Below are 17,970 nucleotides of genomic sequence, written 5' to 3' on the forward strand. Positions count from 1 at the left end.
GGTTATTTATTTTAGGGAATCCGCTGCCTGGAGGACCGCACGTTACTGGTAAGTTATGATCACTTCTTGTCCGATGTGTTTATTTATTTTTAAATTGAATTCAATGCTGCTTCCGGAATAGCATCGACTGTTACGCTTCCAGGAGCCATTTTAATCTGGGCCCTTCCAATGCATCCGCCTAATACTGAGATTTTTGCAGGATGCACTTGGATCGAAAGCTGCCAAAACGGTTCAACAAATCACGGTGAGTACAGTGCCTGGTTTTAATGCCTAGTGTGCTCTAAATTTCCAGAGAAATATTTCGTTAGAAAATGATACAGATGTTAGTTGCAGTGTGTTGTAACACGTTTATTTTGAAAGCAGGATTAGAAGTCACGTTGCCTGGAGGGGTCGTAAGTGATTTTCGAAAATGGTGCATTTTGTGGGTATGATGAAATTTGAGATTTCAACACAGAAGCTTTGCATAGCTGTTGATTCTATTCGCACATATGGGAAAAAATGGTAACAATCATGCAATGACACTGTTGGTTGAACGCGAAATTTTCTCGCGAGAGATTCTTTTGGTATCGTCTTAGTTTGGACTTAATTTGGACTTAAACTCTCAGGCGTTTTCGTCTTTGAATCGTTGAGCTTTTACTTTGACTCGCACGCAGCTTGGCCTTTTGATCGCGGAACATTTGACTTTGACGTAGGCAAGCACCACAGTGTGCAACGGTGATGCGCACACTGCCGCCAGACCACTTGTCCACCATTGTTATCGCATTCCTCTACGCTAGGCCAGACAAAGCTCTTTGCTCAAGAAAGGCGTTTTCATGCTCTATATCCCTCAGCAACATGACTCAGCATCTGGCCAGCGGATTTTATTATTATCTACCAGCCTCATACGAATAGGGCTACCTGAGAACCTACCGCGTCATCAATTCGCTAGTCATGCCTCTACTTACCGTCGACCTAGCCCGACGTGCATTCCGCATTGTGCCACTCTCCCATATGTGCCGCTACATGCGAACGAGCTCTTTTTCACCAATCTTGGCCAATCTCCCTCAGTGGGTCTTCACAAACGTGCACCGTGAACGCTGCACGGTCGCCGCAAGGTACGCACACACGAGCGATAAGTGGTGGTGAAAGTTTGTTGGAACAACAGGGGAAGGGGAAGGGGTGTGGGAAGCCTCCTTAGTCCAGAAGGCCTCGTGTCTGTGCTGACTGGCGAGCCCAGGAGACCAGGGCCTGCTGGCGGGCTGGGTCCGGGCTGGTCAGCCATTTTCTTGTTTTTTTTTCAATCACCGTGTGGTCGCCCCAATCTTGGCGAATAACCCTAAGTGGGTATGCTTGGCTTGACAAGCATGCGCAGGGACTCTGTGCGGTCGTCCCGAAGCAGGCACACACGAGCGCTAGGGATTTTCTTCGTTTTGTTAACTGCCGGGCGGTCGCCGGGAAGCCCGCGCTCACGTGCCCGCACTCGGCAATTGAGTGGTTTTTTTTAACTGCGGACACAATAAAATTACGATGTGCTAAAAAGCGTCGCTGTTAAAAACCGAAGGAGCAGTGGTACGGGCTTCATGAGGGTTCCATTGACACCAAATTGTCAATCGACAACCCCTGCACAAACACTAGTGGACGTTTCTAGCTGTTGCCAGCACACCGGGGAGGGCCGTTTACCTGTTTCTGGCACCGCAAGAGGCACACAATGGCGCCAGATCGAGGCGGGGGCCGCCACGTCTTCGAGCGGACCACATTTGGAACGATTTAGACCTCCAGTGACCCCGCCAGGTGCTCGCGCTTACGCGCCGGCAAACGAGCCTTTCGAACGTCAAGGAGAATACTCCACTGGGGTTTGACAAGCTTAACAACTCCCCCACCCCAAGGAAATTACGTACCGCTGTAGTTTACGTAGAACGTACTTTGCCTAAAGAGTGGTGCCTTTTGGTATTCTCACTAGCACATGTTTTCAAAAACACAAAACCGGGAAATATGCACTCGTACTACTTAAAACGGATGTTCTTATTTTTCCGTAATTGTAAAGCGACGCTTTGTACCTCTATTCCCTAAGGGTTCTGTCGCGACTATTGGCGTCAACAGAGAACTCCCGCGAACAAATAAGTCATTGGCCCCGCCAGGAATCGAACCTGGAACCAATCGACAAACGGTGCGAGAGCTCGATGTCTTGCCGGTTGAGCTACGAACCCACGCACAGGTGGGGGAGACAAACGGCACATTCCCAGAGCACATCTGGAGATTTACCCCATGTGTTTTCGCTGAATGCCACGTGATAGCGTGCCGCGACCTCTCGCACCGCTGTGCGCTCCGCCCACTGCAAGTGCAGGGGCTGTGTGCACAGCGTGCGCATGCGCTAGGAGTAAGTAAAACGCAGTGTCTGGAGTTCCGTCCGACGACATTCGAATATCTAAGATTGGGCTAGCATCGGCCAAAGCTTCTGTCGTTGTAGTGCAGAGGATCCGTCCTAGCTTCTTGATCTCAAGGGCGGTGAAAAAGTGGGATGCCTGAAGAAGCACAGGCAGCAGCTTGTCCAGTGTAACGAAGGAGTTGTTTACTCTGTCTCCTTAAACTGCGGCAAGACTTGTATTGGCCAGGCGGGTAGATGCGTCAACGAGAGGCTCAGGGAATATAAGAACTTCGAAGGAAAGGCTCGAGGGAAAGCACGCACGCGAGGTTGTCCAAGCGCTTGAAATTGAGCGGCTTAAAAAAAACTGTATAAGCATGCCTTCTGTTGCGCTCTCGCAAAAAGAAAAGGATTATCTAGTGCTATGTATGTAACATGCTGTAGGCGAGAAGATAAGTGTTGACGTCTGGTTGTGTTGTCCGTGCTATTGGATGTGCGGTGTTCTATATGACTTTCTTTCCTAGATAAAAAATCAGTTGTAGTTCAGCCCCTTGTCCTGTCGTTTCGTGCTTCCGTGTCCCCGTCTGCGTGCGCTGGTAACCTTCTTAATATGGAAAAACATGCATAGAGTTAGTCAAGTCAAGTCAAGTCAAGTCAATGTTTATTTCCACATAGCCATTCTATATTGAGGGGCACAGACAAAAAGCCTTTTTTTCTTTTCTTTACGTTTCTTTTTATAAGGCTTGACAAGGGCCTGTGACCCGTGTACAGTTACAGCAGCGTTGTGAAAAATACATGTGTCCTAAAATTACATAAACCAGAAACAAAGCAGACCATCACAATTATAATCTCACATACAAAGACATGAACAATAGGTGTGGGAAATACATGTGCCACAAAATTACACCAGCGTAAAGGAACAAGAACAAAAATTATTCTCGATACAAAAGCCGAGGAGTGGCAAGGAAACAGGAAATATAAGAGTACATGGTTAAATCGGGGATGAATTTAGTATAACAGGAGAAAAATCTAAGCATTTGTATTCCGTAGTCCGTTCGTATATATGGTATTTTCCAAATGTCTGTACAGAGTGTGTCGTAAGTGCTTACCCGAACTGTTACAGCAGCAATGTCTCTCAAGAAAGAATCATTCTTTTTAATCCTATTATTGTGGCGCGTAAGTAATATTGAATCATATAAATTTTGCACCGGGAGTAGTTTAAGGTTGTGAAAAATTGGCCCAGTATGTGCGTCGTAACGAACATTTACAAGAGCTCTACAGCTTTTTTTTGAAGGATGTGAATTTTATTTATATTTGTCTTTGTCGTAGTACCCCATACAAGAAAACAATAGGTTAACGTAGACAGAAAAAGGGAATTATAAATCAAGATTTTTACATTTTGGGGTAGGACAGTACGCTAGCGGGATAATACACCAACCGTACGGGCAAGCCTACGGCACACACTTTGTACATGCGGATTACATGACATGCATTCATTAAATATTATGCCTAGATTTTTTACAGTTGAAACTAGTTCGGTGTTACATGTACCAAGGGTTAAGGATAATGACAGATCAACTTTTTTATTTCTGGGACGAAAAAGGACTGCTTTGGTTTTAGACACGTTTATACTTACAGAATTTGTTAAGCTCCATGAATTCAATAATGCTAGTACCTTGTTTGCCTTTGTTTCAAGTTCCGTTGCTGTGTTCTCAGAAAAATAAAGACTGATATCATCAGCGTACATAACAAAACGACAGCCTTCGTCAATATATGCGACATCAGTGACATAGATATTAAAAAATAACGGTCCAAGAATACTTCCTTGTGGTATACCCCCCCATAATGAAAGAAACGTTGATTTGGAACCATCTATTATTACTTGCTGCTTGCGGTCATTCAAATAGCTTTAAAAGCTGGAGAAATTGTCCACGAAAACCATAGTGTTCTAGCTTTTCGGCAAGGGTTCTATGATTTATTCTATCGAATGCTTTTGAATAGTCCACAAAAATCCCAAGCATGTAAGATTGTTGCTCGAAAGAGTTCAGAATTATTTCCTTTTAAAACAATAATGCACTTTCAGTGGAACGATTTTTTATAAACCCAAACTGGCAAGGTGTTATAATGGTATGTATGGTCATGAAGGCTGTCATTCGTTTGTGTATCAGTTTCTCAATGACTTTCGAAAATATCGGCAATATAGATATAGGTCTATAATTTGACATTATGTTTCTATCGCCACCCTTGAAAATTACGGATACTCTTGCTAATTGGAGTCTTTTGGGGAATTTTTTCTGTGAAAATATTTGATTTATTATGTATTCTAAAACCCGAGCTGTAGTGTCAATGATGTTTTTAATTGGTTTACTTTGCAAGCCGTTTAATTTGCAATTTGTTTAATTTATGTCGCAGCTATTGCTGTTTTTTAAAGAGAGCATTGTTTCTCGAATTTCTACAGCTGTGGTAAAATATAATAATGCACTTTCTCGTAACTTAAGCCTAAAATTAAGAAAGCGTGTACAATTTGGGTCGTGGGTGCTATTTGTAATAGATACAAAATAGTCATTAAATGTATTAGCAAGGTCTTGGCCAGCTAGTGTTTGGCAGTTCACAACTATTTCTAGTGGACCCGAATTTAGACCAGATTGCGGTTTGAGTAAAGCATTTAGGTGCTTCCCAATTATTTCAGAGCTTTGTGCTCCATCAGTGCTGAACAAATTCTCAAAATACCAATTTCTACTTTTACGCAAGAGGCTGTTTGTTTTATTTCTATGTTGTTTAAAATTTTGTAAATCTTCTGAATTTCTAGTTCTTAAAAAAAGTTGGTAAAGAGCATTTTTTTCCTTTATCGCTTTCAAGCAGTCACTAGTGATCCAGGGTTTACGTGCCTTACGAGGTTTACGTTTTGTTTTATAAGGAAAGCACTTGTCATATATGCTCTTGAAATTCTCAATAAATATTTCGTCCGCATCATCGGGATCTTCAGAACGAAAAACTGCATCCCAATTTGCATTTGACAATCCACTATAAAACTGCTGCATTGTTATATCGTTGATGTTGCGATATTCGATTACGGGCTTTTTTGATCTTTTGATTTGTAAACCAGTGCTACTCATGACAAAATAAATTGGTAGATGATCACTTATCTGAGCTCCTAGTACCCCTGAGCAAAGTGGTATGTTGTTCTCGTTAGTAATAAATTAGAGTTGAAGAGTTGAGTTGTATACGAGTAGGGTTTTTTATAACATTAGTGAAAGCATTTGCTTCTAATACAGTGAGGAGTTCGGCACGTTGTCATTTTGCTTATAAGCATTTGCTTAATTTTCTGTCCTCAGAAAATAAAAAAAAGAATACAATGCTTTGTAACTGAAGCGCCAATATTCGGACTTCTTTATTGAATATAACTATTTTACTTGTTCGATTTATCTTTTCGCAGGAATGCATCAAGGACGTGCCCCCACCGGCCTGAGCACCACGCCAAAAAAATTTGGAACAATATAACCCCATTTCGTATATGTATAAGTTGCTGGGCAGAAAAAAATAAAAGGGTAAAAGAAAAGGAAACTGCACATTTTTTATGTGGTGGGGATAGACACTACGGGCATGCATCTTTTACATTCGGCGAGCATTCGGAGCAAACGCAGTGAGAAACGCAGTTCACTGGCTGAAACAGGAGTTCAGGAGAAGTATCCGAAAGCAAATGCTGCGCAAAAAACGAAGTATCAAATTGAAATTCACTGTTTTAGTCCATATAAAGAGGCCCCAAGAAAGCGCCGAATTCACTTGCGAACGGCATCTCAACACTAGAGTGTGTATGCCATTCCTTCAAATGTTACGCTAGCGTGGAGTTCCCTAGAATAATTATTTCTTATCTACTTTCCTCTTTGTTACATGCTGTGTAGTGTTTCTCGCTTGATGGTGGTAAAATATGCCATTTAAAAAAATGTCGTCAATAAATGTACATTGCAGCAAGGTTATCTCGCGGGCTCTAGGGTGTGTTTCGCGATCTTGTAAAAGTGGTAAAAATTGCGCGCTATATCAAGCAAAGCATTGGTGAATTTCGCGATGTTTTCATTAGTTCTGGGGGCCGTTTCAAGTTCGCAAAAGGCAGCGTAAATATTTCAGCATTAGAAAAAAAGTTTGTATGGTAGCCGTTTTTAAAGGGAATATTTCGCCTATAAGAAGTGTAATTACTTAACTAGCCCCTATGTAACTCCTCTGTGCACACGAGTTATCTTTCCAGCAGCGTATGAAGATCACTCCCATGTCAACTTAACGTAGGAGCACAGATAGGCTCCCCTAACATTGAACGCAACCTCATCCCGTTAAGCAGGCGGCTTACACGGCATGAAGGCCAATGAAAGCTCTGCATCCCGCAATATTTCTACTTTCTAAACTAAACTGAGCTTAACGCAAAGAAATATACCATTCAAGACGCAATGATACTGACACGGGCTTGTTTCCTTGGCTCCTCACTACTTTAAGTATAAACATAACCGGTGGCCAACCCCACTGTTCAGGTACGCGCCCTCTGGGATAAGCGGACCCACAGGTTGGAGGAGAAAGATGAAGACGCTCGCCGATGTTGGCGTGCCTGCTCTTCCTGAGACATCATGGTGGCTTTACCTGCCATTACTATACTGTTCGTTATAGTAAATACTACTTGTGAATACATTCCCTTCGTTGCCGTATCCCAATATTAACAGTAGTGGAAATTCGTAGACAGGCACTCCTAAAAACAAAAAGCTTAATCGAACTTCTTTTTTTAATTCGCATTTTCGCACTGCGGCATATAAAGAAAAGATAAGACATTAGGTAGAATAAAGAGAACGGGTACCAGAGCACAAGTAGTCAGGAAATTGATGACCATGTACAAGTCTAAAGGTACTTTCAATGCATTCACCTGCTTCGTCCAAACAGAACAGCTCCAAGAATGGCTCGCTCTCCTGGTTGAAACATTTCCGAAAGGTATTTTCATATAGGAACAAAATACCTTGGTTTGTTTTAACGCGTTTCTAAATATTTTATTCGAAATGAAAATAATAAAAAGAATAGTATTGGTGAATGTATTGACATTACAAATGATAAAATAAACCGAACCTGCAACTCCAATTCTGGAAACATTAGCGTAACGTTTCACATTAGGTGCCTATGACGCCTATAACCTATAAGGTGCCTATAACGCAATCAAACTAGAAGAACGCACATCGAATCATATTGTGAATAAGTCGATGGGCCCATGCCTACGGGGGCTATTCAGAGTGATCGGGAGGGCTGCCACAAAACGGCTGCTCGTTTTCTATACCACGCAATGAACGCAAGTTCACGCTTAAAGTTCGAAATGTTTCATTAGTACTTTGAAGCTCGCATGTTTCTACTTCGTATTTGCCCGTATTGCGATGTTCCCAGCACGTATGTAGGCAGACCATGACGCAATTCTGTGAGCATACGGTCTCCTTAAAAAGGGGCCCGACAATCTAAAATACGAGAAAAATACAGGCACAGCTATTCTGTTGCCTATTTTTCAGTAGAAAGGGAGTGTAAATAGACATTTTTACTGCGATGAGTTCTCGCTTTGCGTCGCTAAGAATAAATGTTTTTCTGCCGCGAAGCATTAACAGAGTAGGTATTTTAACAATCTTCGGAGTGGGAAAAATTTTATATGTAAGGCCCACATTTTTCACTGCGTCACACCCGCAAGAGTTACACTTTTGCCAAGGACTACAAAGAAACATAGTTGAGCCATCAGTATGACATTCAAAGCATCCCAAAATAAAGCAATATATGAAGTGCTCTCTCAATGAAATATACGAATGTATGGAAGGCTGTTAGAGCGTAGGCGGTGGGTTGAAGAGCAAAAACAGACACATTCGGAAGCGCGAGGAAAACATTTCATACAAAGTGTTCAATGTGAACTCTAAGCAATGATTCTTAACAGTACAGAGTTCAGGGTGGCCATGTCTGCACGTAATAGTTTGCATCAACCCGGAAAACGCATAAAAAGAGAGACTTCATAGAGTTGACCCGTGAGGCGGACATTTGTTTTTATTGCATAAGCACGTAAGAAGGCAGGATTTTTTTCTACACAGTCGGCATCCCCGCATATAGTAATCAGAGGAAATCAATTTTTTGATAACCAAGTAGTATTCAGACTTCATCTGATACAACTTTTAGGCCTCAACAAACCTATACAACGAATTGATCTTCGCAGCGCACAGATTACGGGACTAAGGTACGACCGTCCTAACGATCAGTCGCATGCCAATCGCATACGGTAGTCGTGCATGTCATTCACTTTATCTTTTCCCTTCTCCACTTTTCCGAGCAGGGGCTTTCTTTTAACGTTCTCCGCTCTACTGCTAAAATAAATATTTCAGTATGCCGTAACAGCAAAACGTAGAGTTGTTTTACGACTCAATAAACGTGATACATGCAATGTGCTCCGATTGCCACTTCGTCATTGAAACGTTCAGCGAGGCAATCATATTTGTTTCTTCTTTTTTCGTTCGTAGTTTAAAGAATAAAACATTAGTATCTTCAATGACATGCTAACTAAAGGGGCAGAAAAACACGGGATAAAGAGAACTACACAGGACAAGCGCTTACTAACAACTGAGTTTAATGAAACCAAAAGCGGAAAATATCGACACATCGCACCCTTGTGGCGCATCATACACGCACAAACTCACGTAATTCAACAACAATCGGGAAGAAATCAGCAATCACATGCACCGCAACAATTGGCCGATGATCCGCGCGAATGTTGGCAGATCGATAGCAGCAGCACCGAACAGTGCGAAACCAAGAAAAATGGCGCCTTTTTACTGAAAGCTATCTTCAAGATAGGCTTATTCCTAATTATGGAGGGTGACGGATCGGACGCTGACACAAGTTAGTAAGCGCTTGTTAGTAAGTGCTTGTCCTGTTTAGTTCTTCTCTTTTTCCCGCGTTTTTTCTGCGCTTTTAGTTAGCATGTCTCTCTACCAACTTGCCACTTCTCGGTGCTCCGAATCTTCAACGGCGTCAGACGAAGATTTTATGAGAAAATTTCCCCAAAAAAGAATGCCACGCATTCCTTCAGAAACTTGGGAGGTGCGCGAAAGCTGAATGAGCGTCCAACCTACATTTAAAGTGCATCATAAATTCTTTTAAAGCCCCAAAGCGCAAATAAAGAAACAACACATGCGATGCTTTCGCGCACACAGTACACCAATCTGGTTTCACAAAAGTTCCTCATAGTAAGAGGAACTTTTTGCAAAAAAAGTTTGTGTTATCAAAACGTACCTCACCATCTACTTCAGTTTTACATAATGTGAAACAAAAGCCCAGATAGTTATGTGTCAGAACCGCTATTTCTTATAATGTTGCTGTTCATTTATGTGAAAGATGTTCCTTATAACTGTACCGTTTCGGTTAAATAGCCTGTTGTACGTAGCTTACTTTGACACTTTATGTAGCAGACGTAGCAGCGGACAGAATGACATATATAAAAAAACTTGGATGTGTATGTCACCCGGTACATGCCTAAATCCTTATCGTAGGTTAACCGAAATCTATTTTTATACTCGTGCGAAATATTTCAGTAATATGAACATATATAAATAATGTGTCATATGTGTGCATGTCGTAACCTGTGCTTCACTGCCAATAACGCTAAAAACATTGCAATACAGGTAAAAATACAGGTAAAACTGGATGTAACGAACCTCTGTGTAATAAATTCCTGGATTTAACAAAGTTTTTCAATTCGCCATTGGCAACCCCATTGAAAGCCATGTCTTCGCGACCTCTGTGTAACGAAGGCGTCGCGACGGCTAACCTGGATGTAACGAATTAGCTACGCTGATGAGCCGTTGTTCGTTGCACTTTTTCGGAAAAATTGGCTGGCTAAATGTCCTAATTTAGCGAACTTCTTCCGCACCGCGAACTACCGTGCGCTTCCACGTGTAAATGCGGTGTCGGTTAAGTGTTTGGCCTGCCTTTCGGCGTGTTGTCACGCGTCTCAACTGCTACCTGTGGTGTCCATTCGTGGGTGATGAGTTCTGCTGCCACAAAACGAAAAGTTCTCTCTTATCGAGACAGGCTCGCAATTTTAAATCCCGTCTCCACCGGCGAGAAAGAAGAACGCCGCCGCTCAGTGCCAGCATCCAGCTAGCACACTTTCCAAACTTTCGAGTCGGAAAAGAGCACCAAGTTCACGAAAAAGTGTCCTTTCAGCATCAATTTGGTCCTTGAAACGGGTTCAGGCACCGAAAGTGTGAAAAGTTATGCTTAAGTTATGTTTATGAATGCGGGGGTAAGTGACCGTGCTTCTTTGAAGTGACTTGTAGGAAATTTGCACGCGCAAATCACGCAGTTTTTCACCATGAAATCAATCCTTGAGCGGTGAGTTCACCATCACTAATGTCTAGCGTTTTGGTTTCCTTTTTCTTTCATTCACGTGAACCTTAACTCAAAACCTGCATGTGGCGAAACCCTGGATGTAGGGACAAATTGTGAATGTTTTCAGCTTCTTTATGTCCCGGCTTAACAGTATACAGCCTCATCGAAGGACGGAGGTACCATGCCTAAACTTAGGACAACAGAGTCTTACAGAGAAGTTTTTCGCAGTATTCTTCACATGGGAAGAAAAAAACTTTGAATTACAATATCGTGGAACTAAAACATACAGCACGCGTAACAACTTGGAGATAAAAGGCGTGCATGCCTCTGCCGAAGAGTCATTGGTTGACGTAATGGCAACGATTTCTACTACGTTAAAAGCTAGGCTGTGTACACACGACATCGATACGATTCACCGCGTTCCAAGAAAACATGTTGTGAAATTCATCTCGAGGACGAAAAGAGATGAAATTCTACTGAAGGCACGTAAGCAGAGGCTCTTGGCATCTACGCTCGGGTACAAAAGCAACGAGCCAGTGTATGTGAACGGACATTTGTGCCCAGAGAATAAGGTGCTGCTCGGTAAGGCGGTGCGGAAAAAACGAGAAATGATTTGGAAATTTGCTTGGGTCTCCCAAGGCAAAATCTTGATGAGGAAGACCGAGAATTCTCGAATTCTGCACATAGCGACTGAGGAGAACCTGTCTAAAGTAAACTTAATGCCTGCTACTTCTTTATGGTACCACTTCTAGATTCATATGGCCTTTAGTTGTAGCCAGGTCAACGGAGAGTTTTTCAAGCATTCACATTTTTCCGTTGTTCACTGTAATATTCGAAGTCTGCGGAAAAACGAGAACTTGCTGTTAAGTTTTCTGAGCAGGCACGAGTTTGGTTTCGATGTTGTTGCTTCATCCAAAACATGGTTAAAGAACGTCCAGCAGATTTCTTTCCACGGGTATAATTTCCTGTCACCTTGTAGGGATACATCATCGCGTGGTGGTGGAGCAGCACTTTTTATCAAGTCTTCCGTGCGGTATAACGCTAGACAAGATATATGGATTATTGACGATGTCTCAGAAACGATATTTGTAACACTGACATCTGGAACAGTTACAGGCGTCGTCTATCGACCTCCTAATTCTAGCGTACCGCTCTTCCTTGACAGAATGGAAAATCTTCTAAACGTTTTAAGCTACGGCAATAAGCATCCCGTACTACTTACAGGTGACTTTAACATTGACACCTCAGCGGGACAAAACGTTGATTATACATTACTTCTGCAGTCATGCAGTTTTCATAACCTGATTAATGTGCCTACCAGAATCACAAAAACTACCGCCACGAGCATTGACATATTTTGAGTAACATGGACTCAGCCTTTGCCGGCGTTTACAATGAATGCATGAGCAACCATTCCCCTGCGTTTGCTTTGCTTCGCACTGATAGGGCTGCTCCCGATAACAAGAAACCTACTATGAATGCGAGGATCAATTAGGCCCAGCTGTGCAGTAAGCTTCAAAACACCCACTACCATGACATCTTGTCTGAATAAGTGCATACAGAGTTTTTTAACTTAGTTAGTTCTTTATCGTCCATAATTTGCAGCTGCACAACCCACCATAGCTATATTTACGAGCAACCGCTCTGCTATTGGATGACAAATCCCTTACTGAACGCCATAAAAGAACGAAACGCTAGGTATCGTAAATGGAAGCTACATAAACAGAACGACTTCTACGCGCAGGAATTCCGACTCGCTAGGAACAAAGTGGTCGATATGATAAGGAAAAGAAAGAAAGAATACTATACTTCACAGGTGCAGCAAGCGCAAGGCAATGCTAAAAAAATGTCGGATGTTATCAATAACGTTGTAGGCAAACCCACTAAAACATCTGTCATTCCAGACTCAGTTGATACTAGTACCGTAAAAAAATTTAGTTCATACTTTACTACCATAGGGTCGCACTTAGCTAGCCAGGTTCCTTCGATGCAATGGGATGCAAGCGGCAACACGATGATATGCTCCTTTACAATTGACAAAATTGACTATCCTCATATTCTGAACTTTATATCAATGCTGACAGACAGGAAAGTCGCCGGTCATGATGGTGTCACCGTTCGTGTTCTGACGGAGACTATTGATGTACTTAGGCCCCAATTACTTCGTCTATTTATTTATTTTAATTATGCCATAATTAAAGGGGTATACCCTGACAACCTAAAACTAGCAAGAGTGTCACCAATTTTCAGAAGCGGTGATCGTAATGAACCTCGAAGTTATCGGCCAATACCAGTCTTGAGCGTTATAAACACTGTGTTTGAAAAACTTATCTCTGTTCGTCTACGAAAATACATAGAACATAATAACATCATAACGTCGGCACAACGTGGATTTACTACAAACAGGTCCACGCCCTCTGCCGTAATGGCGTTAAGTCGATATATCCCATACAAAAATATTGTATGGTCGGCTATACAAAATCCTTTTTATGGTCGTCTTTACCTATTTGGCCCAATAATCTTTAGATTTTTCTATGGCTGTCTTTAGCGATTCGTATCGCCTGATTTGTGGCGGGGATTTCAATTTGAACATGTTAGAAGATAACAGTGCTGTCCGCGAATTTACTACTAGAATTCATTCTTTTGCTTTCGTCAATCCCATTAAAACACCTACAAGGATTACAAGCTCTAGTTCAACATTGCTGGATATTTTCGTCATAAACTCAGAAATATTCATTCGCAGCACTGGAACCGTCACATGTGACATTAGCGATCACTGCCCAGTTTTTATTATGTACCAGAGTGATGCGCCACAAAAACGGGACCAATTTGATCCGGTTATTTTTCAATCCGTTACTGAGCATAACCTTCAGTTATTCAAATCTGACATAATGTCTGAGAATTCGTCTTCTGTATTGATCGAAACTCATGTTGAAATGGTTTACAACAAATTCCTAGACATTTTTGCAACCACTTACGCTAAATACTTTCCATTTAATATTTACAAACAATCAGGGAAAATCAGAAAGCCATGGATTACCGGGGAGGATCATATTCGTATGATAAAAGAAAAAATAAGATGTATCATTCTTTTCTGCGAACGCGTTCAGAATTAACACTGAAGGAATTTAAGAAAACGCGCAATCGACTCAATGCGGAACTGAGACGGGCAAAAATAGGGTACTATGAGCACTTGTTCGCTGACATCAACCAAAGGAGCCCTGACGCGACACGGAAACTCATAAACAGTGTTCTTGGACGGGATAAAGGCAGCCCGTCCCCCAAAATGTTAAGTGTAGGCTGTCGTAAGCTCAATGGCACTGCGCTCGCTGAATATTTTAATCAATACCTAGTAAATATTGTTCCCTATGATAATAGCCCTGTTTCATTTGCTGACCGTCATAGTTCTAACGATAGCATATTTCTGATGCCAACAGATGAGAATTAAGTTTAGAACACCTTTATGAGCCTTTCGAACAGCAAAGCATTGGATACAGACGACTTACAAATAAAACCAATTAAATATGTTTTGCAATATATCACCCATCCCCTGGCTCACATTTTTAATCTATCGCTCTCAACAGGAAAATTCCCAACTAAAATGAAACGAGCAAGGGTGGTGACAAAGGTGGTGACAGAAATTCTGCATCTAATTATAGACCCATATCAGTGCTTCCTATTTTTTCTAAGGGACTGTAAAAAGTTATATATGCCCGTGTAACAAAATATTTTCACATGAAAAACATTATATCCAACTCACAGTTTGGTTTCCGAAAGGGCAGGTCTAGCGACACAGCCTTATTAGCGATTAAGGAAAGCATTTTACAGGGTATCAACTACAATATGTTCACAATTGGTGTTTTTATTGATTTCAGTAAAGCTTTTGACTGCTTGAATCACAAACTTTTGCTAAACAAGCTCTCCTCGTATGGAATTCGTGGTATACCATTACCATTACTCGAATCATATTTAAGCAACCGAACCCAATCTGTTTATATAAATAACCATAAATCAACTTTTTTGCCGATAACTTCCGGCGTACCCCAGGGAAGTGTTTGGGTCCGTTGCTATTCATCACTTATATAAACGACATGGTAAATATTGGTGAAGGGGTAAAATATGTGATGTATGCGGACGACAGTACTTTCTTCTTTATTGGACCCGATATACATGACCTAATCCACAGATGCAATTTAGTACTAAAGGAATTAACAACTTGGTCAAAGTTAAATAAATTAAACATTAACCCTGTAAAAACCAAAGCTATAATTTTCTGTGCTAAGAATAAAAAAGTTAGCTCGCATCAAACCATATACATCGACGACCAACCTGTAGAAATTGTTAAAGCACACAAAATTCTTGGTGTCTATTTTACTTGCAATCTGAGCTGAGAAAACCATGTCGACTATCTCTGTAGGAAACTCTCGGCTGTTTGTGGTGCTCTTTCTAGATCCCGTTTGTTAATTCCACTAAAGGTTAAACTTCAGATTTATTATGCGTTATTTTATTCCCAACTAAATTACTGCTGCACCACGACAACAAAGACTAACATAACGAAACTTTTCCGCCTCCAGAAGAAAATGATTCGACTGATTGCAAATATCGAACGTCTCCATACAACACAGGATGCATTTAAAATACATAACATAATCAAAATAGAACACATTTATGAATTTCGCCTTATACAGACGTATTGTTTTTCTTCAGCTAGCATCAGACATTTCTTAACCTCCCTTGCCGATCTACAATATCACAGTGCAAATATACAAACACGTAGGCATGAGGTCTGGAATATACCTTATTTTCGTACCAATTATAAATTACAAATGTTGGCCCATAATCTTCCATCTGTTTTGAATAAACATCATAATAGAGCCAACTTCACATACAAAGAAGTCCATAAATATTTCTCACAGCTATGACGATGATGACGTTGAGACGTTGATGACAATGACACTGTTTTGAATAATAATATGCTCACATATCTTGATCTATGATAAGGCTGTTTTGGCTATATATTTTGATTGTTGCAAATGATATTCAAGGTATGAAATATTGTATGTTGTTGTCTCCTGTCTGTTTTATTATGAAACATTGTGAACCTTTGTATCAAGGTGTAATGTATATGTGTTGGTTGTACGCTTGTTCTTTCATTAATTTCAATGTAAGCTTGTGTTTGTTTTTTTGTTCGATCATGCTTGTCGCTGCACCTTGCCAAATTCAGGTGCAAGAACCTTTGTCAAGCTGCTGCGTGGCGGCTTTTTGTCCTTGCCCTAGCATTCGTGTTGTTCTTTGTTAAGAATGCTGAATAAATGAATTGAATTGAATTGAATTCGAATGGGTGTCTTTAGCTTCTTCTATAACCGGTTCTGCGGCTGTCTTTAGCTTCTTCTGTAGCCGGTTTTATGGTTGTCTTTAGCTATTCGTATCGACGTTCCTATAGGTGTATTTAGCGTCTTGTATAGCCGCTTCTGAGTTGTATTTAGATATTCGTATCGACATTCCTATGGGTGTCTTTAGCTTCTTCTATAGCCGGTTCTATGGCTGTCTTTAGCTCTTCTTTCGATATCGCTATGGCTGTAGAAGAATCTAAAGACACCCATAGGAATGTCGACAGGAATTGCTAAACACAGCCACAGAAATGTCTAAAGATAATTGGGCCAAATAGCTAATGACAACCATAAGAAGGTTTTTCGATAGCCGACTATACAATATTTTTGCATGGGCTGCAGCCAGAAGAGAATCACTACTTGAAACACCGCGATAGCAGCAGCCGCTGAGAAATTAAGCACGCTGCCATGCCGGCATAGAGCCTTGCAGATCTCTAGAACTTCTCCTGTTGCACTTATGTTGTGTGCCTAGCTGCATTCTGTAATATATGCTCCGTGAACACTTCAGCGATATAGAGGGATTGCGAGGTTCCGATTGCAAACACTTCGCCAGTTTTCATCACAAAAGGCTTAAACACACGCAGTCAAGGAAAGCAAAACCAAGGGGCTTATTCATTCCATTAATTACATAAAGGGCTATTATCTACGCTACTTCACCACCAGTAAACAGTTGTTCACATACGGCGATCGAAAAACACAGCAGACGCATTCCAACACTCTGGCTCACGCTTAAGTGACTCGCTCGACAGCCACACTACGCGGCACATTCCCCACGAACGCCCGCCGAGACATAAATACCTACAGGTGCTGGGTAGTCCACAGAAAAGGGAGCACTCAGAAGTCGTTCATTACACTCAGTACTCAACGCACACAGCTGCAAGTACGGTGGCTAAAATGGAAATGCATTCTCAATAAAACAATGAAGACGGTCGCACACATTTCAATGATAAAAAAACGTTTTTCCAAGTTCACTCAATTAGTTCCTTCTAAGTTTCTCAGTTCGCGAAAAAAGAATTATTTTTGTCACATCACCGCTGCCAAATCTTCACTTCCGTGTACGTTGCAATGCCCATGTAGTGCAGGGTAGTTTAGAAAAGTATTCGTGAACACCAAAAAAAGTCCTACATTTCTCGCACTATAGAGTCTCTTCAGTTCATAAGATCACTCACCCTGGAGTTTTGCGTACGATGAAATTCCTGTCACAGTATTGCAGGTATCCATATTCGCATGACTTGAAGTTGATGTTGAATTATTCGTAACACTGTCACCGTAAACACCCAAATTTACGATACCGAAAAGCGATTCATTTGCTTGGCGTCACACCATCTACACGAGCACATTGCCGTCGAGTCGTAAATTCCCAGCACCAGGCAACATGTGCCATGCCCGCGCACATGAGCAAGGAGACGAAATGTGGCTGACTGAGTACATCCAGGTATAAGCAGGTCCATCGCGATAGCAAATAGTGCGGAGATACGTGCCCATCTTTCGGTCTTTTTTTAACTTGTACGCTGGTAATTATTTTTTTGGTAAATACAAGATCGCTTAACGTTTTGTTTTCTTCATACGAAAAAGTTGTATCTGTTCTCAGCACTCAGGGAAAATCGTCTGTCACTAGCATTGCTACGGGCAGGAATACTAACACAGCGCGCGTCGCACGACCGTGTCCTTCGGTACCCATCGCCAAAACCAGTATGCCAAACAAACAACAGAAAATAAAACAGGAAGCAGGGGTGTCCCCTCTACCTTTGCATCGCTTCCCAGAATTTCCTCACCGCGCCTCGTTCGGTCCGGCGTGTGTCGCTCTCCCGCTTTCTCAATGACTAATCTGAAAGTGGGCTCCGCGGGAGAAAGAAT

At 41.6% G+C, this 17,970-nt stretch overlaps 1 protein-coding gene across 1 annotated transcript in view; it reads left to right on the plus strand.

The window, feature by feature from the left end:
• LOC144163980 (uncharacterized) overlaps positions 1 to 5,905 on the plus strand; it is a 58,973-nt gene extending 53,068 nt beyond the window's left edge. Inside the window, exons 4-6 of the mRNA XM_077694614.1 lie at positions 16 to 48; positions 200 to 244; positions 5,778 to 5,905. Coding sequence (XP_077550740.1) covers positions 16 to 48; positions 200 to 244; positions 5,778 to 5,810 — 111 coding nt within the window. The 3' untranslated portion in view covers positions 5,811 to 5,905. The remainder of the gene's footprint in view (positions 1 to 15; positions 49 to 199; positions 245 to 5,777) is intronic.
• The last annotated feature ends 12,065 nt before the right edge of the window (positions 5,906 to 17,970 follow it).

Source organism: Haemaphysalis longicornis, unplaced genomic scaffold (genome assembly GCF_048455015.1).
Source record: "Haemaphysalis longicornis isolate Haplotype H1 unplaced genomic scaffold, Haemaphysalis longicornis Haplotype H1 scaffold_13, whole genome shotgun sequence".
NCBI lineage: Eukaryota > Metazoa > Arthropoda > Arachnida > Ixodida > Ixodidae > Haemaphysalis > Haemaphysalis longicornis.